The following is a 26,597-nucleotide window of genomic DNA, read 5'->3' as shown; positions in this document are numbered from 1 at the left end:
TGTCAACCGGTTCTGAGTGAATTAATGACCTATGTAAAGCAAGTCATTTAGGCTCTTGAAGGCTTGCTCCAAGAAACAGCAATGTAATATACTGAACAGCTTTAAGATGCAAAGCAGGGGCTGGCCCAGTGGTGCAGTGGTTAAGTTCACAGGCTCTGCTTTGGCAGCCTGGGGTTTGCAGGTTTGGATCCCAGGCACGGACCTACAAACCGCTCATCAAGCCACATTGTGGCAGTGTTCCACATAGAAGAGAGTAAGACTGGTACAGATGTTAGCTCAGAGCCAATCTCCCTAAAAAAAAAAAAAAAAAAAAAAGGCAAAACAAGATACAAACTCCCCAAAACTAATCTTGACCAGCCATGAAAATTAAAATATAGGCAAAACAAATAGAAATATTTCTCCATTCTCGTCTTACTCAAAAGGTGGCAATTTCAATTTTTAACCCTTAAAAAAATGGCTTTCACTCATCTGACATTAAGACAAAACTAGGAGGCTCTTGAGAGTTAATTTTAATTTTTATTACACACTACAGACATGTGCACTAGGCAGAGGAAGGTGTTCTGTACTCTTATAATCACAGGAAACATACTCCCACCCCTCCCTCCCCTTTTCTGATACTGGAGCGGCATTTCAGATTATTATTTTGGGATTAGTTTAGGGCAAAGTAAAAGACACCATGGCAGGCAGTGTATAAATGACATAATTACGAAGCTATTTTTGGAAGCTGCATAACACGCAGTAACTTGCTGATCGAGAGCAACAAGGTTGTGCAGCGCTCACAATGCTATTACTCACCTACTTACAGTTTGAACATCTACTGTTACTGTATACCAAGAAAGTGAGGAGCAGTCCCCAAGAATCTCCCACTCTTGTTTTCTGCTTCCTATGATCCAGTAACTTCTCAAAGGCTTTGAAAAGAGCACAAGTCCTTGCTCACTGGAAATCTTTTCTGAGCAATCGGAAATGTAGACAATGCAACCACCTCTACTTCTTGTGCAGATACACATGTGCTTCAACAACCGTGGCTGCTTCTGGCATTGATACAGTGTGAGCTACTAAGAGTTCCTAAAAACACTTGACCTGACTGGTCAGTTACCTCAGCTTTATATGCTACGCAGGTGAGTCTGGAGAGTACACTATTTTATTCCTGGTCCAAATTCAGGTTGGCATGGATATATTTAACCATGTTTACACATACGCCAAGGGAGGACTTTATTTTTTTCTTGAAGTTTTTTGTCAGGCAGGAGAGAACATATATTCAATTTCAATTTTGAGGTAGGTAATAGACAATAATGAGAAAAATACAGACCCTCTAGGATCTAACTTCTGTCCACCTGTCTAGACTTGTCTTAATGTTCCCCAATTGGCACAAGCTAGGTATTTATGGTCCATAATGTACCACTGGTGCTTTTGCATATTGCTCTTAAATTCAACTGAAGCATGCTCCTCTAGAAGGAAGTTCATATCTGAGTTGTCCTTCTTTTATTTTCCTCTAGAATCCTAGCATTATCTTAATAATAATAACTTCATCTCTCTCTCACCTCCTACATTATGAACTACTAGAGGGAAGAAACTGTACTTGTGACCATCTTCAGGGATAATATACCAAATACACATATAAATGCTTCTTGAAAGAATGGTGAAATACACATATTCTATTTACAAGGGCTAGGTCTTTTTCACAAAACCAGGCAGAGACTTTGTAAACTTGAAGTTACCTCATTCAAACCTCTATTTTGTCTTATAAGATAAAACTAGACTGATCTGGGCATTACTAAGATGAAGGAATCTATTACAAATTATATATTATTATTATCCCCAGCATGAAAGGGTTATTTTGAATTTGAACATGTAAGAACATTCAGAATATTGCCTGGCACAGCAGCACAGGCAATAACAAGACATTGGACTTGCATCCAAACTTTTTTAAGCCACAGAAGGAATTTAACTGACCATGTGGCCTTTTGATTGACCACGTTTTAAGACTGCCTGGAAACAAGACATGCTCCTGTCACAGACACAGCTGAGGCCAATCAGGAACTAAACATCAGCACAAAACAAACTCCAGAGAGACAGAATCAAGATTCTGGAGCCAGGAAGGGGGTTAGGGAGAGTATTTGAATCTAGTAAGATGTGGACTTCAGTGCCCATCATCCCATCCAGTGCTGCAAAGTCTGAGTGACAGAGATGGTTCATCCGAGGCTTAAATTGATCTTTAATCCTCGTCTGCATCCTACCACCCCAGCAAGACCACAAAAAAATCTCTGAATATTCCACGGGCTTAAACCTACCTACGCTGCCTTTGAGTTAGAGAACAGGATTCAGTGGTAGGTCTTTGAAAAAAATACAGTAAAGAAAATGCTAACTGCTTTTTTTCATAGAATCCTGTGTCTTTCTCCCACCTCCCAAAGAGCTTGTGTTTCAAAAGGTCAGAATGTCTTGGGTCAGAAATAAGCTGCCTCCCACTCTGTTCAGTATCTACACAGAGTAAAAATTTTTGTTACCACAAAGTTTCCAAAGAAATTAATTCTTCCTCCACTTTCCACCTACCGCCTCTGAAATGTCAAATTAAAGAAATGTTTTAGAACTGATTGTGTAGAATATTCTTCCTTTGTTATATTAGATTTGTATCAGCATATAAAAATTTAGTTGACACAGCTTTTGGAAAAGTCTAGTTGGCAGCAGAGTTGGACAACAGATGGCCACTCAGAAACTAGACCCAGAAAGGTGACTTACTTGCACGTATATGCTTATAAGAGAGGCCTATTTTTGGGATACCCTGAAAATCATTGACCTAATGCAAAGCCCAAGAGACAGGTCAGGGTAGGAATAATTATCATAACCTGATTCCTTGTCTAAAGCGAAATATACCACTTTTAACCAGCTATAGATATGCCAAAAATGTAAAATAAACAGATACTGACAGTGGGCAGCAACTTTTACCTTTTGTAAAAAAAAGCAAGCAACACATAAAAACTTTTTTTAGATATTTCCTAGAATTCTTCCCACGTAGTTTAATGTGGTCTTTAAAAATAGGTGGCTTTCAGTTCCATACTTTGTTTCTGCAGAAACAGCTACTGGCAGACTCATTTTAAAATAATGATAAAGAATTTTCTTTTCTTAAAAGAAAAAGAATAAAGGATTCCTTTTTACCTTTATGGGGAATTAATAGCTGAAAACAATATTTAATTAATGCCATCTATAACGGGCAATTTTTAGCTAAGATACGTAAGTTCCTTTTAGCTTTGAAATTTTAACTCAATTTCAGTTGAACTTAAGAAATGTTAACCATAAACTTAAAACAACGGCTCTACTGCAAGATTTGTAAGTCACATTCCCAATGGTCCTCTTGCCTCAACGAAAACTACTGAAGTTTCTCCTTTATTAACAAAGCTCAAAGACACATACGCCATGATATATGGATAAGTAGATTTAAAAACTGTTTATCATAACCTACTAAGTTACACAAGAGATTCCAGTTCAAGTTGACAGACAAAACATAAACTAGATTTAAAGTGCTGTATTAAAAAACAACAAAAAATACAGTTTGCATTTTGGAGCAATTAAAATAAGTGGAGACCTAACACTAAAAATAAAAAAAGAAAAACATATATAGGATTATCATTCTGTAAGTGTTCTGTTTTGCTCTTTTCATTCTAAGAATGCAGTCTTGTTTAGAGAACGACAGTTAGCTGGTCAAATTTATGCTCAAGACATCTATCCATACTTAACCAGAGAGGCTGCAGAGGCTTCTAAGCCAGTCAGCTATTCTAAACTTTTCTATGTTAAATATGAACATTTTAGCAATACTACTCTTAAATCACTTCTCATTTATCTTCCTCCTTAAGAACTGCATAGGCTTGTTTTAAATAGTTTAAACACTGTAATAAGCTACAGTTTGCTAAGAGTAGAGGTACTCTGGTTAATGCTCAAAACGGTGTGGCCAGAGGAAAAGCAAGCATTATTAAATATGAATGCAATCCTTACCAACACAAATTGAACCTTTTTTTTTCAATAAAAAAGCTAGTCTAAAAAAGGCCTCATTCTATAAAGATATACCATTTCCAAATCACAGTGAAAGTAACTTGAGTAATTTACCAATTTTGTTTTCTATGTACCTTAGAGATACCTCACTAAAAACTGGTATCTGACACAACAGAATGATGTTTGCAGAATGTAATATTGTAGTGACAGGAGTGAGGCTGATTGTTACAGACATATCAAACTCTGAGTATTAAATGGTTGCATCCTAATTATTTATATAGAACATTGGTCCAATAACAAAAATAGAGAACAGCAGCTGGAAATTTATCTCATTCAATGTTCAGAGATAAAAAGGTTAACCATTCTTTCCACTATTTTCTGCAGATAAGTCCTTTTTTCATATTGAAATCTGATGACAAATTCTGGCATTTTTCCAAGCTACTGTATGAACAGGATGCTGAAGGCCATCACTATACAGCATATTGCAACATAGGGACTCTTCCGTTCGCCTGTTGAAAAAAGGGGAGACATTCATGTTGATTAACTGAGTGGCTAACATGGATATGATATGATTATTACTATGGGAGAGGTGTACATAGGAATCTAGATAAAGTTCTTGCCTCTGAGGCCCACACATTTGATGGGGGAGGGTGGCAGGCAAAACAAGAACTAGATGCAATATAAAAGCAAGTACAATATAGAAAGAGCTAAACTATACAGACTTATTTCTAAGACATTTCTTTATCATGTGTTTAGAAAACTCTTAATGTGCCATTCCCATGCCACTGTGTAAAACCAGTATTAAAAAATACAATGCAGAATGTAGGATAGAAATCCAAGAGAAACAATCAAGAACAACTCAATTAAGGCCAAAGAAATACTGCTTATTTTTTCCTGTATAAAAGGAAAATTTCCACCTAAAAAAAGAGATTTAACATACACGTTTTAGCCATAATTTTTTCCCTCACTGGTAGCAACTCATGACATTTTTTAAAGGAGGAACAAAAGAAAGCACTTGTGGATGAAAAATGAACAGAGGCTGATCAATAAAACTACATTTTGAAAATGTATATAAAATAAAATGCTTAATAAAAACATATTAGGAAAAACTTTCTGAGATGGATTTCATATCACATCTTTTATAATATGATTACTCTGGGTTAGAAATGTAGAACTTAAAACAACCACTTCTGTATGAGTCAATTTCACATGTGTTTAAGAAGTGTTTATACATGGAGACTGCCCTTTGCAGGAAGCCCTGAAGTTGGCTTGTGAAATTGTCTTGCAAAGAGTTAGAGATGCTGTGATTTTGAGTTAATTCAAATTCCTTTGTTCTTTCTTGTTTCTTCAGTAATCACAAAGCTGTACAATTCCACAAAGCACCAGGCATCTATATGTTCCCTTGAGGGCACATAAGAAAGAAAGAAGGAAGAAGAAAGAGTGATGGGCTGCTTCTAGAGAGAATCCTGAGTGTGCACCTGGTGTCCTCTCGTAGAGATAGTTTATGCTCCCCTCACTTGTGTTTTTCTACGATATTTAAAATCAGCTCTTTCCCAGTAACTAAGTTCCATGTTTCACTTAGCAAGTTAACTACCTTTGGAAAATGGCAATCTTCACCACCCTTACCAATGAAAATCTTCAAGGTCATTGTCATCTTCAGAGCTTCCTCATTGAGCTCAGTCGCATTGTTCATAAATTTATATCTTTTGTCTGCTCAATGACAATATTCATAGAAAATATGACACATATAAATAAAATAAACATTTGGTATTTTTTATCCATAGACATTTAAATGGACTGCCTTTCAGCTAAGGGAAAATCTAGAAAGTGAGAGAAGAGTGTTCTCAGAATACCACTATCTTAACTGGAAAAAAAAAAAATCTTTTAAAACTAAAAAATACCTTGGATCATCACTTGTAAGCAATGCTAATTGTTTTGCGGGCAAAAAACCCAAGTTACCAAGCAAAACAAAAAAACTCATTCAGACATAAATTTCAGGTAGATTTCATAAGCAGGACTGTCATCTTATTAGGGTTAGATATTCCCACTGTCTAATATAGTCTCATTAAATACCTAAAAGAAGAAATTAATATTGTCCTAAATTTTCTATCTGCTGGAAATCAATTTTTGGGGAAGTTCTTCTCTTCCTCTCCCTCTAACTTAGAATGCTATAATTTACATATGGGTTTCATTTTCCTGTTTTTAATTTTCTTGAAAGAGATTGCCATGTGGCAGAGGTAAACATCTTGGTGAACTTGGGTAAGAATGTTACTTCTTGTCTAGTCTTAGTTCTGTATAAGTGAATGTGAAACAGTTGCTGTAATGTGATGTGTAACGTGATAAGATGACTTGGCCAGGCCCTTTCCCACTAAAACTGCATCCTTTCTTTGTGGATGTATTGTGTCAAGATAAGAGAGGAGCTTGTGGTTGACAAAGCAGCATATCAGCATCAACATTTTCTAAGCCACTTTGCCAAAATGAACAGCTAATGCTTTCACGTTATTGGCAAGAATGAATACTTTAACTGAACCATTTAATCTATGGCATTCATACAGATAAGAGAGGAAAATGGCAATAACAAATGAACAAGAAAAAAGAAAAGATGGTTTACAATTAGACATAGAAACAGCTGATACTACAGTAAATAATTAAGAAAGCTACAATCTAGATGTCTTAAACTTTTAGCTATACTTTCAAATAATATTTATGAACAGAAGGGTCACCTGGGTTGGCTACTGAATGGAGGTGTGCATACTATTCTAATTTATTACGTAGAATGGATTTAAGATATCTTAATATTTTATTTATAAGTTAGTGACTTAATACTGAGATGAAAGCTCAGCCTCCTAACTCCAGACCTTTTCTATTTTTACTAATGAATATTTAGTATTATGCTAATACAGTGATGTTCTCTCTATTCTCCCAAACTCTCTTGCTCTTCCATTACGTGCTCTCTTTGCAGTTTTCTTGAGGTACTCTTACAACTCTGTTCCTTGACAATATTCTTTCTTTTTCTGGGTGACTTGGCTCTGAAGCAAGCAGTTTAGTTTACATATATTTCCATTTACCACAAACTATCAGCATTGGCCATTGATGGTGCTATTTTGTTTCTCTCTCTTCTCGGTTAGTTTGAAGTGCTTACGATTTCTTCTGTTATTTCAGGATGCGCAACTGTTGAGCATGACTGCATGCCAGATAAGTCTGCACCACAAACCTCTATAAATCTAGGCTGGGCCCTCTCAACTGCAGCACTGTTGACAATTTGGGCTAATTCTGTTGTGAGGGGCTGTCTTGTGCACTGTGGGATGCTTAGCAACATCCCTGACCTATACCCATATGTCCCGACTCTAGCTGTGACAACCAAAAATGAACCCAGACATTGCAAATGTCCCCTGATTGATAACCATTTATTTAGGCTCTATCTGTGCTTTACCAATCTAAGGTAAATAATATTTCTCACAAAAGAAACATTCTCATGCCTATCACTGTAAGAGATAATAAAGTATGACTAAGAACACTGAGGAAGGACACCTTAACATGTTAAAAGCACACTGAATTTCTTCATCTTTGAAAGACGTCTGTTTCAACAGTCAACATATTAGAACGAGGGCCTTGAAAGAAGCACTTTTCTGTGAAGCTCTTTATGCTTATACTATCATTTTCTATGGCAAGAAACCCAAGAGGCCAAGGAATTTTATAATGTCATCATAAGCGACTTAACAAGGACTTCTATGTAATTTAGTACTATGCTTACAACTTCCACTGATAATGGGTCTATCATTAAAAGCTTAAGGGAAGAAAATTTGCTCTCTCAAAATTATTTCAATGGCTAACAATACATGAATCTTAGAAGATGCTTTAAAGAATTTGAAACCTGTACAACTAATTTTTAGTCCTTAGCTGAGACTAGATTATGCCTATAAGTATCTTCAGATGTAATATATCAATTCTCAGGTCTTCTTTGAAAAATTTCTAAATATTACAAGAACTTAGTGTATTTTTCAATCTTTAATCAATTTTGTTTCTTGTTATGGACCATCTTCTAAAATGTTCCACATCTCTGAGAAGTGAAAACCAAAATAAAGCATCATACTCTAAAAGGAACGCAGCTTATCTAAGGGAGATGACTCTTAAATTCCCCATCCTATTTAAAGAGATTAGTTTGGGGAACTCAGGCTGTCGTCAGACTGGCTAACTAGACGAAACGCCAAACAGGAAAAAATATTTTCATTATGAAACCTGACAGCTTTATGAAAGAAAAAAGTACTTATGTATAAATTTAAATTATTAAATTTAACAATTCATTAAATTTATGAATTATACATTTATAATTTAATAAATTGACTTTAGTACTAAAGTTAAACAATTTTTGAGGGGGTCATGTAAATTCCAAAGAGGACAAGAAATATTCATTTTCAGTCCACGTATATAAGAACAAATGCCCAGAAGTGTTTTTTGAAACTTGGCATGTTAAAAAGGGTATACAGTCACGTACTGCTTAACAATGGGGATATGTTCTGACAAATGTACCATTAGGCAATTTTGTTGTTGTATAAACATTGTAGCGTGTACTTATACAAACCTAGTGGTATACACACTAGCCTGCTACACACCTGGGTTATATGGGACCACCACTGTACATGTGATCCATTGTTTGACCGGAAACATCATTTTGTGGTGTACAACCATAATCTATTATTCAAGAATATTGGTGAATTATAGGAATAAAATCCATTTTAATTCATTCACTTACCAAGCATTCGAGAGTCTACTATGTGCTAGGCACTGTGTTAAATGTTGTATACATAGGGGAATGGGACAAGAGTATTATTTTACTTATCCAGTTTTGGTGAGGAAGATTGTCACTGGGCTAACATCTGTGCCAATCTTCCTCTATTTTGTATGTGGGACACCACCATAGCATGGCTTGATGAGTGGTGTGCAGGACCATGCCTGGGATCTGAACCTGTGAAGCCTGGACTGCCGAAGTGGAGCACACAAACTTAACTAACCACTATGCCACCGGACGGGCCCCAGGGCGATGGGACAAGAGTAGTATTACCTAAATATAAACATACTTAAGATGCTGCTCATCTTATTATGAAAAGTTAGAAGATAACCACATCTACCTTAACTTTAATCAGTCAGAATAAAGCTCAGCTGTGACCACATGGTTTCAACAGACAAAAACAGTTAATGTTTTCTAAAAGCAACAAATAAGATTCTATGATTTAGCATAGGGCAACAAAATGACTGCTTAGTTAGTTGCTTAGCAGGCCTTCCATTAGATAGGAATTCATTCTCAGTTATCAAAATAGCACACACAGCATGCTCTATACTATAAGCATGTGTGCATAAAACTATACACATTTGTCTGAAATCTCAAAACCAGAAATGGATAGTACTTGATATCTGAATTACAGAGATTTTTCTTATATTTTCCATCTCACTGCTAATGAAGTATTATGACGTATCAAACAAGTCTAGGTTTAAATAGCATAAGGAAAAGAGTTTGCTGGAATGCTACAAAATTTTGCAAAAATGCACAAAATTGGGGAGCCTGCATTTTTAAAACTGATATTTGATATGTGTGAATGTGACGTAAGTAAAGTGGCCAGCAAGTTAGAGCTGAATAAGTGGAGGGAGATCATAGACAGATACTTACCAATTCTGGCGCACTTCCAAAATATACCCAACAACCTACAGAGAATAAAAAAGAAAAAAGTAGCTATTGATTACGGAAAGGTAAATCATTTTCCTAGTATCACGTAGACAATTCATCATATACTAGCATTTTAACTTCGGATGCTTTGCTTCAAAACTGAAATTTGTTTGCTGTCAAACCACCATTTATGTAGAAAAGTAGAATAAAATAGTTGATCAACCATCAAAATCAACAAATTGGAATATATTTGATGTCATAGGTTAAACTCAGGGTAAATTAATGTGAGAGTGGCAAAAATTTGTACAAGCGTTTACTATTGTAGGATTAACAGTCAACTTCAAGTGCTTTACGTTCAAAAGCAGAAAACACATATGCCAATTTAAATAAACATTAATTTTGAGGAAATGGTAAATGAACACAGTTGGTTTTAGATGAATTTTTATATTAAAAAATAAAATTCATACTAAAAAACCTTACTCATAGAATGTAGCTCTATATTTAAATGACCTATAATCAAAAACTCCAATGATAGCATTTACATAACTATGTCATTCAATAAGCAGGAAAACAAAAATATGTATGTATGTTTTCAATGTAAGTAGAAAATCCTAGTTTAGGACATTGTATGAGTTAATCAAATACAGCATTTAAAACACATATATTCTGGAAATAAGAATTAGACGGAAGATATCGATTTCAATTTTATGAATGGATATATTATGAATTAAATATATATTATATGGATACTATCACTTATTTGGCATGTATAAAAAGTAACCAGCTTTTTATTATGGGGCTGGCCCCGTGGCCGAGTGGTTAAGTTCGCGCGCTCCGCTGCAGGTGGCCCAGTGTTTCGTTGGTTCAAGTCCTGGGCGCGGACATGGCACTGCTCATCAGGCCACGCTGAGGCAGCATCCCACATGCCACAGCTGGAGGAACCCACAACGAAGAATACACAACTATGTACCGGGGGGCTTTGGGGAGAAAAAGGAAAAAAAATAAAATCTTTAAAAAAAAAAAAAAGTAACCAGCTTTTAAACAAAAACCCAACTGAGCCAATCAATGATTAGAGGTATCTGAAAAAAAAATTATAGACAGCTATTTTGTTGGTCTAACAAAAGAAAAGAATTATAAATGGTGTTACCCATGGTTACAAATCAAGATAAATTAACATTGCCTACTGCAGTAAGTTAGGACTGGCATAGCAAAATCATACTACTTAAATTCTAGGGAAATTTATATTACATTTTTTTGCTCAAAAAGATGGCTAATGATCATTATATTTGAATGGTTAAGACTGAAATAAAATACTGGGTCAATTAAGTTCTATATATGTTCCTCCTCTGATGTATAACTTCCTGACCTCAAAGCACAAAGTCCCTTAGTTCAGATTAAATAAAATGGGCAAAAACACAGGTTTATTTTAAAAGATGGACATTCTGACAGATGAAATGATTTTACTATAAGAATAAAAGGACATTGGGGCTGGCCCCGTGGCCGAGTGGTTAAGTTCGCACACTCCGCTGCAGGAGGCCCAGTGTGCTGTTGGTTCGAATCCTGGGCACTGATATGGCACTGCTCATCAAACCACGCTGAGGCAGTGTCCCACATGCCACAACTAGAAGGACCCACAACAAAGAATATACAACTATACACTGGGGAGCTTTGGGGAGAAAAGGGAAAAAAATAAAATCTTTAAAAAAAAGAATAAAAGGACAAAAACCATCTATACTCCTGAAAGCAACGTAGGATAATATAAGGGCCAGACTGTGCCTAAATTCAGTCCTACTTAATTGGCTGCGTAACTGTGAGCAAGTTATTTTCTCTTTACAAGCACTCACACTCATAGCGCTGTTGTAATGATTAAGTGAGTTATTACAGACAGTCTTCAGACTAGTGATTAATGCGCTGTATTCAGTAATACGTAGGTTAAAGGCACATGTACAATAACTCCAGATGTCACTTAAAATCCGCTTACATTTTATCAAAATATGGAAGACACTGGTTAGTGATCTGCAATGCCATGGTTCCTTGATTCTAAAAACATATTGATTATAACATGCACTACTGATTTAAAGCTACTCCAGTTGAGGGACTCAGAGACAGGACACCTGAAACTCCTCAATGGGAAGCTTAGAGCCCCACAGAACATAGTCTGAACCCATATGATGACAGTCAAGGTCTTTTCAGGCCTGATATTCTAGAAATAACTCAAAGTATCACTGGGAAATTGGTAGAACATAGTATATTGAAAGCTATTTAAACAAAAAAAATTTCCGGGGCCCGCCGGGTGGTGCAGCCGTTAAGCGTGCACGTTCCGCTTCGGCGGCCCAGGGTTCGCCAGTTCAGATCCCGGATGCAGACATGGCACCGCTCATCAAGCCATGCTGTGGTAGGCGTCCCATATATAAAGTGGAGGAAAATGGACATGGATGTTAGCTCAGGGCCAGTCTTCCTCAGCAAAAGGAGGAGGATTGGCAGCAGTTAGCTCAGGGCTAATCTTCCTCAAATAAATAAATAAATAAAAAAAATAAAAATAAAATAAAATAAAAATTTCCTAACTTGGCAACTTAGAGATTTATCAGTACCACTTTGGCCTTTTTCACATATTTCCTTTGACATATTTCTGTAATATCCCAAATGCTATTTATTAAAACACAGGAACTTTATTAGTTGGCAAAAACCAACACAATTATGCTGCTTAGTTCTCTGGCTATAAGGCACTAAGTATACTTGCTGATAAAGCTATCAGGTCTATGAAAATAGGAAACAAGACAAAGTAGCAATCTTTTTCTTAGTTCTATATTATTTGAAGCAGCAAAAAATTAAGTTATTTTCAACAGTGAAGTCATCAAAAACTTGTTTTATCCAATTAGTCTAGACATCTCCACTTAAGCATGAAATACTCACTATAATGAAAGAAAAGTTTATTATGAGTCTCATAAAAATATGTATTATGACAGAAAAGAACAATGGCCTATAAAAATTTCTTCTGCAGAAAATATTTATGGACAAGTCAAAATAAAATTGGCTAAACATTTCTATAGATAGAAATAAAGTCTTAAAAAAGCTTTCAAACAATTAACTGTATCAGTATATACTTTAAAATATAAAAATAGGCATGCTATTTCTTCGGTCCCTTATGTAGGAGAAATATACTACTACTCAACCTCTACTGTAAGGTTGGCAGCCCTGAGAACTCCTTTTTTACTGTAGCATGATACGGATGTGTTCCTGCCCCCAAAGGAATGAGGAGCAGACATTTCCACATGCAACCTATTTACTTCATAACAGCATCAGAAAAGTACAAATATTCTATTCTACGACTATGTGATTATTCTTTAATGAAATAAACACTTATCTTCTTAGATAGAAGTTTATGTATTATATTAGAATTCCAAGCAACTGATTAATGAGAATATTTACTGGTTTCTATCTTACGCTTTAACTGTAAGTTAACAGTTGGGGGTTGCAGAGGAAGGGATGGAAGAAATAAAACCATTTGTTTGGGTAGAAAAGCTTCAGGCACAACTAAGCCACAAATAAGATTATATAATTTAACAAAGAGACAAAGTATTAAATTGAGTGCTGAAGACTAAGTGCAACAGGAGTTCAGAGAAAAAGGTGAAATGACGAGGAAGGCAGTGTCTACAAGGGAAGTGGGGCAGTGTCAGAAAACTGAAGGACAAGTCACATCTGTTTTCACCTTCAGTAGGTTAAATAAAATCCTTTAGGTCAATAGAGACAGATTATCAGTTTACTGGAACAGGGTTACTGATTTTCAATATTCAAAACTAGTTAGAGGTTCTACTTATTCCTTTATACATGTTCAAATAATTGGTAACAAAAGGAAATAAAAGGAATAGTAACAAAAGCTAAATGATTTAGACAATGAGATGTTTGAATAAATGCTAACTATGATAAATGGAGTCGAAGGAAAGAGAAGCAGAAATTATTACTCTCATAGCTGGATATCTACCACCTGGATTCTTGTAAGGGCTTTTTATTAGTGGAAAAGCAGAGTCTGACCTTGCAGGACCCTAATTTGACCCTTTTCTTTCCATTAAAAACAAAAAAAGGTGCTGGAGATGATTATTATTCCTATGAAAAGTATTCTATTTCATCCTTTTATTTCGCAAAATCATTAAGTGAGGTACAGGCTCTCATCAAGAAAGGATTAGGACAATTATTCATACAAATTAATAAATATTAATTCACAAATAAATAAATAGGCAAAGAAAGTTGACATAGTTTTTACCACAGTCTCTGTTTTTTTATATGTACTCTTCTTTTTTGCTGAATTCAACATGTATTTTTGTATTAGGAACATGGCACTTTAAAATTTTAATTCTTTGTGGTGGTATATTAAGCTTAACTCTTTCCAGGATATGAATATATAATTGAAAGGAATATGACATATCCAAGACTTTTTTTTTTTTTAAGATTGGCACCTGACCTAACAACTGTTGCCAATCTTGTCTTTTCTTTTCTTCTTCTTCTTCTCCCCCACAAAGCCCTACAGTACATAGTTGTATATTTTAGTTGTGAGTGCCTCTGGTTGTGCTATTTGGGATGCCACCTCAGAATGGCCTGATGAGTAATGCCATGTCCACACCCAGGATGCGAACTGGCGAAAACCTGGGCCACTGAAGCAGAGTGTGCGAACTGAACCACTAGGCCGTGGGGCCGGCTTCTTTATTACTGTTTTAAGTAAGCTAAATAAATTTCTCCAAAGATGTTTGCAGTCTGATACAGACAGGGAGCCTATATGATTAGAGCAATCTTGGACTGGAGAGGGAATGTCTACATTATTTTTATGGACACAGCACCTGCAAACTGTTTAATACTTTCAAAATATGATAACCAACTTTACTAATTATTCTATACAAAGTAAGGCCAAATACTGCCTTTGAAAGTACTAAATTGTATCTCTAGTCCCAGAAAAAAAAAATCTGTCATATCTTTTTAAATATATTTTTCTTCAGTCCAAAACATTTCAGGTCACTTCTGATACTTATCTTATTTAGTGAGATTCTGTAAATACAAAGTTTTTGGATTTTAAAAAACAAAGGGAGGAAATAATGTAAGTTACAAACTAATTTGGGTGATTAGACATCATTAGTAACATACCCAGTTTTATTCCTGTCCAGGAGGCTGGGCGCCAAGGATCGGATATAAGCACAGGTACATATAAGCAGCAAGATTACAGTCAACAGACTCTGAAAATTGAAAATGGCAGACTAAAAAGAGAAAAATAAAAGTTAATATCACAAGAAAAATTGCATAGGTAAAATGCCAGACAATTCTATGTTAAGAATCATACTTTTTTCTTCAAAAAGGCAAACAGAATAACATGTTTGAGAACAGTTAAAAACCAAAATCTTGAGGTGCTGCAAGAGTGTAATTTCTTCTCCATTCTTTGGGCTAAGGAACGCAGAAGGTGCAACAAAAATTCTAAATCCAAGAACTTGAAAACGTTAACAAAAAGAACATGAATCCAAAATAGCTCAGCAAAGCTGAATCAATACGTAATTAACACAGATGTCCTAGGAGCCCCGACTATGAGGCAGGACACGGACTCTCCAAGCTCTGCCAGTAGCTGGCTATATGACTTCAGTTGACCAATTAGCCTCTCTAAGTCTCTGTTTCACATCTGTAAAACTGGAAGAAGAGTGGGGAGATAGACTAAATGTTGGCTAAAGTTTCTTTCAATTCTGAAATTCTTTTAGGATAAGAATGTTTTAAATTTAAGCAATCATGTTCCATTCATTGACTAAAATTAGGCGATCAGGTTTTGGTGAAAGAAAAGTACTTGCTCATTCACTGCTGATTCTTTAAAAGTTATTCAAAACATTTAACACAGGAATCATAGGAAATCATAAGTTTCCAGTCAAAGTAAAATGGAGGTCATCTTACTTCATTCAAAGTTCAGCTCAAGGATCATCTTTTCCAGGAAGTCTCCTTGGGCTCATCTGCCTCCCCTCTCCTACTTCATATAGAACTCTCCTTTCTGTTTCCACAGCAAACTGCTATCCATTTATTATAATACTTATCCCTGAAGAGTGGACAATGTCTTCTCAGACTCTGAATCTCCAGCACCTGACTATGTGCCTGCCACACAGTAGGAGCTCAATAAGGGATGGTTGAATAAAATAACAAAACAAAAAACCCCCAAAACAACCTTTAAAAGTGCAGGAATACTACATAAAATATAATAAAGAGTAACATTTCCATTATATATGGGTAGATAAAATACCTCAATCTCACACAGTAGCCAGCAATACTTATTTAGTAAACTTAGAAGCACTTCCTGAAAGCCAGGAGTTAAACAAAGAGTAAGAGTTACAAAATTTGTTTTGATAAGGAAGATTGGCCCTGAGCTAACATCTGTTGCCAATCTTCTTTTTGCTTGAGGAAGATTTGCCTAAGCTAACATCTGTGCCAACCTCCCTCTATCTGTATGTGGGACACTGCCACAGCACGGCTTGTCAAGTGGTGCATAGGGCCACGCCAGGGATCTGCACCAATGATCCCTGGGCCACTGAAGCAGAGAGCAGGAACTCAACCACTACGCCACCAGGCTGGCCCCACAAAAATGTTTTTAAAAAGGCAAAATTGTTACTTGCAAATGATGAATGCTACCTGAAAAACCCAAAATAATCTAGTGAAAAATGATTACAGACCATAAGAGAACTGAGTAAAGTGGCTGGGTACATAATTAAAATAATTAAATCAATAGCTTTCATAATTATACTATCAACTAGCTGAAAGACATAATGGAAAAAAGACTCCACTTATAATAGCAAATAGAAAATAAGCTAAAATATCTAGCAATACGCTTAACAAGAAACATGCAACACTGGCATCAAAGGACAAAGCTGACAAAAATCTTGAAATATGCTGAAGAACATAAAAGCAGAATGAGGCGGTATATGCCACGTTCTTATATTGGAAGGCAACATCATAAAGCTAATGTATAAATTTAAAGTGAGCTCAAAACCAACAAATTATTTTTGAAATAGACAACTAATTTTGAAGTGCATACAGAAAAAGAAATAATAGCCAGAATCCTAAAAAAAGAATCAGTCCTGTCAAAATTGTCATATTTTTTAACCCTTTATACAATTTTATAATACTTACTAATTATTCAGTACATTTTTCAAAAATTATATTTACCAATACTTAACAAAAGACAAAAAAATGCTTATGTACAATGCTAAGTGGTAGGAAAACCAGCATGCAAGGTTTCACAATCAGCATATCTTTAGCCATGTAAACGTTCATGCAACACGTAAACTTTCATGCAAAGAAGAAGGGAGAATACAGAGATTATCTCTGGAAAGTTTTTAATCTAATTCTCAACTTTTCTTGATTTTTCAAATTTTCTAAGTGTTACTTTTATGGTCTGAAAAAGATAAAGAAAAATGATCTGTAATTATTATTTTAATAGCTGTTTTTCTATGCAAATCATTTCTTCATGGATATAGCAAGAGTAAAGTTTAATATGTCTTGATTTTTAATTGAATTGGGTTTTAATTTTGCATCTGTAAAAGCAAGTGATATACATTTTATCACTTGAAATAAATCAATGAATGAACTCTAATGGTCAATTCTAGATAGAAAATACAGTATCTCACAATGATCTCTCAAAGGCCATATTTTAAACATGTATACAATGATAAATAGAATTTGATAACAACCTCATAAAATATAAAACACAGACTTCCTTCCAGCCAACATAACTAAACAGGTATTTAGTATCTACCCTGTCTGGGGCATGAGGCTAGACACAGGATTAAAAAAGTTACATAGCATGATTCCTTCCCTCCAGGAGTTTATAGATAACAACAATAACATATTCACTGAGTGCTTGTTCTGGATTATCTTATTTATCCTCATATATTTGAAGTAGATGCTATTAATACCCTTATTTTATACAAGACAACTGAGGCATAGAGCAGTTATAATTGAGTTAAAACAGGACATATATTTTAAAAACTAAATAGCAACTCATTATAGTATATGTAAGTGATGCCTGAGCCATGCTGACAAAAAAATGCTGTTTTCATAAAGAAAAGTCACGAAAAGTTTCAAAGAGAAAGCAGGAACTGAGTTGAGCCTTGAAAGGGCACAATTAGATGGGCCAAGAATAGAGAGGCTCCAGAAGAGACAAAAGCATGGAAAACATGCTCACAGAATCAGGAATTTCCATGTTCAAGGAATAATGAACAGACTTACTGTATTAAGCAAAGCATTCAGGTAGTAAAGTGGTTGGAAAAGAAATTTGCAAAGTAGGTTTATCATCTTCCTAATGGAGTATCTGAATTCTTGATTTTGCAATGTGTACTTTTTCCTTTCCTGAATGACTTGTTAAAGAAACATGCTTAAATGATATGATGTCTGGGATTGGTTTCTAAATAATCCAGAGTGTGTGGGGTGGGAGGTGTGGGGTTGATGATGAAATGCTGAGCATATGAGGCTTCATTAAACTCTTCTTTCTACCTTTGTATGTTTGGATTGTTTTCATAATGAAAGAGTTTAAGAGGCACTTAAAAACATGCCTATTATTAAAGAAGTGGGGTGTATATATAAGTATATTTGTGTGTGAAACCATTTACAAATGAAAACCATTTACAAGTATGCAATATACGATACATACAACTTTGTTCCTGGCATTTATAGACCCTAAAATTTAAACAAATTATTTTAGGTGGATAAGTCTCTTAGATGTACTCAGACTCATGTCAAGAGTGTTGCAAACTTACAGACATGAGCCGACCGCTGCTTGGCCTACCGAAGCATTCCTCTTAATGCTTAGCATCTGTTGTTCGCTGATATACAATTTTAGTCTCATGGTTAAAGGAAACAGATGTTCCTGTTCTGTAGAAAAATAATTGGGATTTTCAATGCGAAAATGTTATTAAAGGAAAGGGAGGAAGCTAAGAAAAAAGCACATTCGATCACAAACTTGAGGGAAAGATGATGAAAAAGGTGATAAGAGAAGTAAAATTCATTGACTATGTTTAATTTTTTTCAGATCCTTTAAACCATGAAATCTTTTTCAAGGTAGTGTTTTTGCACATGCCATCTGTTTTTTCCTGCCTGGCGAACTGATTCAGCCACTTGGTCTCAACTTGAGTCACCTCCTCTACGAAGTCTTCTCTGGCCACTCTCCACGTGGAGCAGTCAGGACCTTTGTACACGTATGTGTCACACACATACCTGCCCATGATAGCACCCATCTAGCTGCACAGTACTGTCTCTCCTCTATTTTACTGAGGTGCTTATCAATTCCCCAGTGCCAACTGAATAAAACAGTGCACAGCAGTCACTGAAAAATACTGACTGAACAGGAACTTGAAACAAATGCAAATGAACATTTTAACAAATGCAAGAGCATACTTAGATTCCAGATTAATAATGCATGTTATTAAAAGTATAGATCAGACTGCTGAATATTTTATTAACTATTCAAGAGAAACCTCTACACACTGCTTTGCATTTTTATTTAATTGTCAACGATATTTGGAAAATCCAGAAGGAAGCAAATATCCTTAAGTTTATGTTAAAGGCGTAGGTTGTAGCGTAAAATAAAGGCCTGAGGTAATTTCCTTAGTATCTAAATCTCCTTCTATCACCAACTGGAATTCAGAGGAAGTTCTCTCGAGCAGCCAGCCTTGAGGTGCTTGCACACGGCAGTGTGTGGATTCCACCTAACTTCTAAGAGACATTCAGAGGTCTGGATGACTTAGTAGGCAAGCTGGCTGCCAGAAAACTCTAGAATCTCAAATAATTTTCAAATTTAAGGTATACCTGATTTTCAGTGAGGACACCCTGTGACAGTGCCAGGGAGTTATACAATGTCATGCTATCCAGTTTAATAAATTTAGCTAGCTATTAAACATTAAATAACTCACATGGGAACTAAGGAGTTCTAAAACACAAAACAATTCGTTCCTTCTGGAGGCTCTAGGAAAGAATCTGTTTTCTTCCCTTTTCCAGCTTCTAGAGGCTCCCTGCATTCCTTGGCTAGTGACCCTTCATCACTCTGACCTCAGCAGTCACTTCTTTTGTGACTATGACTGATCCTCCTGCCTCTCTCTTACAAGGATTCTTATGATTAAATTGCCCCCTCTCCCCACAATTCAAGATAATCTTCCCATTCCAAAATTATTAACTTCATCACACATGCAAAGTCCCATTGGCCAAGTAAGATAATATAGTCACAGTGTTACTTTTTGGGGGGGAGGTGGGAGGGGGTGCTGGGAAGGCCATTCTGTCTACCACACCTGTAACCACTTCCTTTTTATAGTGAGGTATCCAGTAACATTCCCTAGACTCAGGGCTGCCTGTGGCACCCTCTGGAGCACAATCTCAACCACAATCAGAATGGTAACCTTGGAGCTGTGGAATACAGCAGCCTGTCTTGACCTCTGACCAGTACTCTCAGTTGTGCTCATTATTCTAAAAAATGGCAATGGACATCTCAAACTACTTTTATCCAAAGGCCCTTTGATTATCCCCCCACAGTCCAGACCCATCACACTAATATCATAAGCTAATGTGAGCTTCTGATATGCTTCAAATAGTTAACTTTACTGTACTGATTTATCCAAACCAGAAAGAAAGAAACTTGATGAGTCAGTTACTCTGCATAATCATTCTTAAGTAAATCACAATTTGTTATGCCACCTGAAGTAATAAAAATAATTCAGACTTTCATTTGGCTACCACTATAGTAGACGAAACATGAAATTACCTGTAATGTTGACGCTTTTTTTTTTTCCTGTGGAAAATCTGTCAAGCTAACATCTGTGCCAATGTTCCTCAATTTTGTACGTGGGTTGCTGCCACAGTGTGGCCACCAATGAGTGGTGTGGGTCCACACCTGGGAACTGAACCTGGGCTGCATAAGCGGAGTACAACAAACTTAACCACTAGGCCACGGGGCTGGCCCCTTAACACAACTTTTTCATTCTCTATTCTCAAGTAAAATGGAAAAGTTAGGAATATTTATTTCAGATTCAACTTTTATTATTTTATCTATAAAGATATAATTTCTTATTTTCAGAGTTATTCCTGAATGTCAAACCTATATTCAATAAGTTTGGATATAAGAGGAAGAATTCAATATAGGGTTTTGTTTTTAGATGTATAAATAAAAATACTTCTGCATAAAAGAAACCACCCAAAACATAGCAACACAGGGAGAAAAAGGTAAAAGATCCAAGTAGTATAAAGGCGCAAAGAAAGAAACAAGGGGAAAAGTGGCAGAAATATATATTATAAGATGCTCAACAGTGGTTTGCCCAGAGTGCTCAACGACTGCTTACTAACCATACTTAATCTGCAGAAAAGACTTTGACAAAGCCTACAGTATTTTCATTAGTCCTGGATCACTTGAGCATCACGTAGCTTATTTATTTTTTAGGATCATCAAACAAATTCTTTAACCAATTTGTTGATTAAGGGCTTGCTTTATGCATCGATTGCCTCCTATGTGGGAATTAAATTTTTATTGACATATTAATCCCTCCAGTTTACCTGAAGTTTACTTTAAAACAAGAATTGAATAACAAAGATTTAAATTTTTAAAATTCCAAATAGTAACAATTTTACCTGTTTTATAATACCTACTGCTTTTATATAAAACTAAAGTTGTTTAACCCTCTCTGGACGTGGAAGGAAACCCAGAAATGACATTCCTGACTTAACTGTGATAAAAATTATACAGCACTGGAAAAGCGGGTCAGAATTTTATTATTTACAAATCTAGAATCTACGTCAGGTCAGCATTTTCCAACTAGTTTCTACTTGTAAATTCATATGTACCACTTATCTCTTAAAATGGAAAACATGGAAACGCAGGGACAAATGTAAGCCTGTACGTAAATGTGCAAACACACACACACCCCATTCGCTCAAGGTAAGTGACCACAGGTGATTGAAAAGGTTTCCACTAACATACAGAAATATTTAACACCTTCTTTTGGCATTATTAGCACTTAAGTTCAACCTCTGTGGCTCACTGAAGGTAGCACTGATATTGTACCAAATATGCAAGTTATCCTGGTTTAATTTGAAACCAAGAAAACAGGATTGCTTAATGTTTCAATGTTAAGAACACATCACCTGTCTCTTAGCACCAGTGGCCACTAAAAAAATTGGATTTACTGAAATTAATTTATTAATTACTTAATGAAACAATCCAAGCATACATATTTGTCCTTGGATAAATCAGCTTCTCTATGCTTCAATTTCTTTCACTTGTAAAATGAGGGGGCTGGATTAAATAGCATTTGATCTCACTAGCCCTGTTTCAAAAATGTAGAGACTTTCTCTACTCACACTTTCCATTTAAAATTAAGAACTTTCGTGGCTATGAGTAAAGCCACTGTCCAGAGTCGAAGCACCTCAACTCTGTTCTCCACTGGCAAGAGGCAGGCATTTGTGTTGATTTTCATCTTACTGCCATGGTACCCAGAATGCATTTGCTATGTTTGTGCTGCGTGGTTTTGGAGCTACTTTATAGACACATCAGATCTAAATATAAAGCAAAAAGGATGCCAAAGGTGTTAACAAGAGAAAGCGTACATATAACTCTGATAAACAGGAGACTTTAAAAAACGAAGAAACAAACGTTTTACGTGTGTCCTTGATAAATGATTTGACAAGAGAAAGTATTCTGCAGGACAAAAGTGCAAATCCTGTTATAAAAAAGGTACTCTGACCATGCAATCAGAAAAGACAAAGATGGATAAAATAGAAAAACTTCCGAATACATGGAGTCAAACGCAGTATAAACCCTGGCTACTCATTAGAATCACTTGGAACTTTTAAAAACAATCAATGCCCAGAAATTTGGACTGAACTTGTTGAGCATCTATAGTTTCTCAAAGCTCCCTGGGAGTTTTTACCTGCAGTCAGAGTTATAAGGCACTACGATACAGAGGACCAGCATCCACAACAGATACCTATTAGCCTAATGCACTGGTTTACAAAGTGTAGTTTATGGAACCTTTCCATGGGTCTATGAGGTCAAAACTACTTTTATAATACTCAGAAGATATTTGCCTTTCTATTGTGCCGCCATATGTGCCGATGGTGCAAAAGCAAGAGTAGCCACAGAATTATCATCTTAACCCACTCCTCCCACCCCCAACCACTGAAGCATATAGACCTTGCTTTTCCTCTTGAATTTCCTGTGGAATTAATGGCATTATTGTATAACAAAAAGGGCACAAGATTTAGTGACAAACAGTTGTTAAGTTTAAATCTTAGCTTCACTATTTATAAGCAGTGTGATCTTGGGAAAGACACTTAACCTTTCTGAGCTGTTTCCTTCGTAAGTACAATGTGGTCCATAATCTAAGTCTTTAATAAAACATTGTTTGTAAAGTGACTGGCAGGGAAGGTGCTTAACCAATATTTCTTTCCAATCCAATCGACCATCCAAACTGGATTGTGCTTCATCACTTCTCACTAAGCACCTTCAAGATGACCTTCTTATTTATCCTTTCCTTTCAATCTAACTACTATCGTCAAGAGTTGAGGCATTCATCTATTACCTGGATCACTACATTTGTTTCTAAACTGCTCTCCCGCATTTTAATCTTCGTCTATTTAAATATACTCTCCATACTGTTACCATTTGGTTTTCTAAAAGGAACACCATACTTATTCCTGCCAAAAGCCTTTATCAAGTAAGCAGTTAAACATTATCAAAATATAAAGCCCTTGGTATGGCACAAACTGGTTCAAGATCTGCCCCAATGTCTCTAATCTCATCTCTCATCATTTCATTGCTTAATTTCTATTCCTGCCACAAAGTCTCCAAGCAACTATTCAACTTCGTGCCCTTTGTCTCCATAACTGCCATTTCCTTATCTACCGAAAGGATAGAGAACATTGTCCCAGCTCTAGTTAATGACTCCTTCCCTAAACCCTATTCACTCTTAAACATACAGGTCAGTGTCACCTCCTTAGGGATGTCTTCCTAGCAGTTCTCAGCCAGAATTCCTCTTTCCTCTGTGTTTCTAACATATTTTCTACATAGCTCTGCTACAAGACGAGGAAAAATATTTCATATCCCTCCTTTGACACTCAGTTTAAATATAAAACGTGGGCAATAGCTCCTACTTTGCAGGGTTTATGAGCATTAAATGAGACTATCTGTAAGTCACTTACAGCAAGAGGAAGAAATGAAGATAAACCCCCCCAGGTTAACCAAGTAAGGATGTTTGGCTCAGTCTAAAGCCTATGCTCTTTCCACTACGTGTCTCTCTACATCCTGGCAGATAACACATGGAATTTACTTCTTTAATAATCTTCCCCACTGGACTGTATGTTCAGTATCCTTAAAGATAATGAGCATGTTTTTTACATGACTTTATACCCCCATACTCTCATTCGAGTACTAACTCGAATTGACACTATGATGTAGAGATTAAAAGAGCTAGTCTCTACTCTAAGAACTCTGCCTAGACATGGGAGAAATACAGGCAACACTCTTGCTGTTTTCTGCGATAAAGTGCTATGCTAGAGGGACACGAGAGGTATATACATTGACTATAGATGCCCAAATGGATACCTAAAAGAAGTAGAAGAAAATAGAAGGGGGAGGGAAGGCTTCCTGGGAAGAGATGAAACTTGAGTGAATCTTGGAGGATGTTAAGAGTTAGAGAGAATGAAGCATTCTGAAGTCCTTAAAAATATTAATTCATAAGTGATATAATAATTAGACTGCTTATGCTCTGACAGTTGTAAATTATTACTGCTAAGAAGTATTTTATGGCTTTGAAATGCATTTTAAAAAAGGATTCATTGAAATATAGTAATTCAGATTTAAGTCATTAGTACTGAATTACCTCACAAATATACAAGGTTTAGGTGCAAACTCAAAAAGAAACCGTATTGTGTTGCTCTTCCAACTACAATGTAATTTCTGTAAAATGCTGACATCCTAAGCTCATAAGAACAGAGCAGCAATGAACAACTAATCATCTGGCAGTTGTTTCCATTATCCACCTAGGTTTGACTGGCATATCATATTTGAGCAACACATTATTAAGACATGTTTTATCTTCAGTTATGTTGTTTCTATTAACAACAGCATGAAGATCTCTAACATATGACATTAAAATAAGTTTGAATCCTGGCTGCATGACCTACTAGGTGGGCGACTCCAAGCACCTCAGTCTCCTTGTGCCTGACTTCCTACACCTATAAATATCTACTCAGAAGTTGTTCTAGAGCTTGAAATAAGACAATGCCTATAAACTGACTTTTCAAACACAGCCTGGCACATATCAAGTGCTAATAAATGAGAGCTATTATTGTTACTTTGGAAAAAACAAGGAAGGCCAGAGTTTAAATAGCGTAGATCTTAAACAAAGTATATGTGCTGCTTTTAGCTAGTACATAAGACAATGAAACGATGAAAAGAAGAATATGAATACTTTGCCTTTTACTATGAGCAAGATAACCCAACTTCAGCTTCAAAGAAGATATACAAGAATTTAGACTGACAGTCCCCCTACTCTTTTTAAATAGAAAAAGAAACCAAATTTTCTACGTTAAATAACAGCTCACTAATGACACTCTTTAAGAGCAAGTGTATCCATGCTACCATGTGGTAGGTGGGTGGGGAAAGAAGCTGGCAATATCCTTGGCCAAGGAAGGAATAACCTGCCAATAAACTGCCCTCTTCTCTTCTCGGCAGAGAGACTATGACTTATGCCCCAGCTATCATCAAAGTAGCAGGCCTATAGCAAGCAACAATTAACGAGTTTTCGATTAAATGTCTAACAGTTTCGTGCTGTATGGGATTTTGCAGGAGCTTCTGAGACACAAGCTTGGCAACTTTTCACAGAACAGTTTTGGAGTCATGGTTGCTTTTGATACTCTAATAAAAGGCAGGCATCCTTTCCCCAGAAATATGCTCATAAACATAACAGTGGGCACGTGGACCTCATAAACTCAGCATGAGGGTCTGCTGCAGAGGCATTCATTCACCATAACAAAGATAAAATGCCTTCAGACACACCGTGGGAGATTTTACTAACACCACTGACTACTACATCTGTACTTTGGCCACGCTGGCTTTATGTACCTCCTTTTCTCAGCCTGGAAATGTAAGCATCTTCTGTGAACTTTTATGATTTATTTCAAGCTTTTTTAAGAGGCCCAAACTATCAAAAGAAGCTGCAATAACACAAAATAATACATACAACCTTACTAATGTGTGGGAAGATGAGGAAGGCCCAAGGCCAGACACCACTCCAAGTGCACTAAGCTCTTAGGAGAAAAACCACCTCTGCAGAGAACTCCAATCATTAAAACCTATAGTTTGAAAAGTAGCATCTTTAAGCTTGAGAGAATGGAGTAAGAGGGGCCCGAAAGGCCACTAATTCAACATGTGACAGTAAGGGATGGAGTTTGGGGTTTATTTGAGAGGAATGAAATAAACCCTGGGTCAGGCCCGTAGGAAGCTAAGAAAACTCAAAAGAACAAGCGCAAACTCGAGTAGCTCTTATGCCTCAAACAGCCAAAGACCACAGCGTCTATGGGACGGGCAAAGTCAGCCAAACCAGTGCATTCCTTCGAAATAAATCAAGAAAGTGGCCTCTGGGGGAGGAGCAGGGCTCCGCGACCCCGGGGTCTTTCCTGGGCGATCTCCCTGGTTCTCCCAGGTCGGGCTGCAAGGGCCACATGGCTCCCAGGCCTGTGCATCCTCCGAGCCCAGGGAGAAGCAAATTAGGGACTGAGCTCCCTGGCCCGCGCGCCCAGAGCCGCCGCCCAACCCCCCAGCCCTAGTTCGGGCTCACAGCCCCTCACCAAACTCAGCCGCGACCCCACAGCCCCAGTTCTTACCATAGTGAGGCCGGCGAAGCCCCAGCCACATCACCCTTCCGGGCCCAGGGCGGAAGAGGCGTGCACGCCCCGCCCG

The 26,597-nt window shown here is 36.6% G+C and overlaps 1 protein-coding gene and 1 non-coding gene across 2 annotated transcripts; both read right to left on the bottom strand.

The window, feature by feature from the left end:
* Positions 1-1,099: 1,099 nt before the first annotated feature.
* Positions 1,100-26,593, bottom strand: TMEM167A (transmembrane protein 167A). The gene is made up of 5 exons (XM_046666642.1): positions 26,522-26,593; positions 14,780-14,889; positions 9,650-9,684; positions 5,611-5,694; positions 1,100-4,493 (listed from the first exon to the last, which is right to left on the bottom strand). The coding sequence occupies exons 1-5, from the start codon at positions 26,522-26,524 to the stop codon at positions 4,423-4,425; spliced, it is 303 nt and encodes a 100-aa protein (XP_046522598.1). The 5' UTR covers positions 26,525-26,593; the 3' UTR covers positions 1,100-4,422.
* On the bottom strand, positions 12,790-12,924 carry LOC124243103 (small nucleolar RNA U109). The gene has a single exon (XR_006889605.1). It is a non-coding gene; the product is annotated as a small nucleolar RNA U109 (small nucleolar RNA).
* Positions 26,594-26,597: the final 4 nt, after the last annotated feature.

This window comes from Equus quagga, chromosome 7 (assembly GCF_021613505.1).
Source record: "Equus quagga isolate Etosha38 chromosome 7, UCLA_HA_Equagga_1.0, whole genome shotgun sequence".
NCBI classification, from domain to species: domain Eukaryota; kingdom Metazoa; phylum Chordata; class Mammalia; order Perissodactyla; family Equidae; genus Equus; species Equus quagga.
This window is presented reverse-complemented; position numbering and strand designations above follow the sequence as displayed.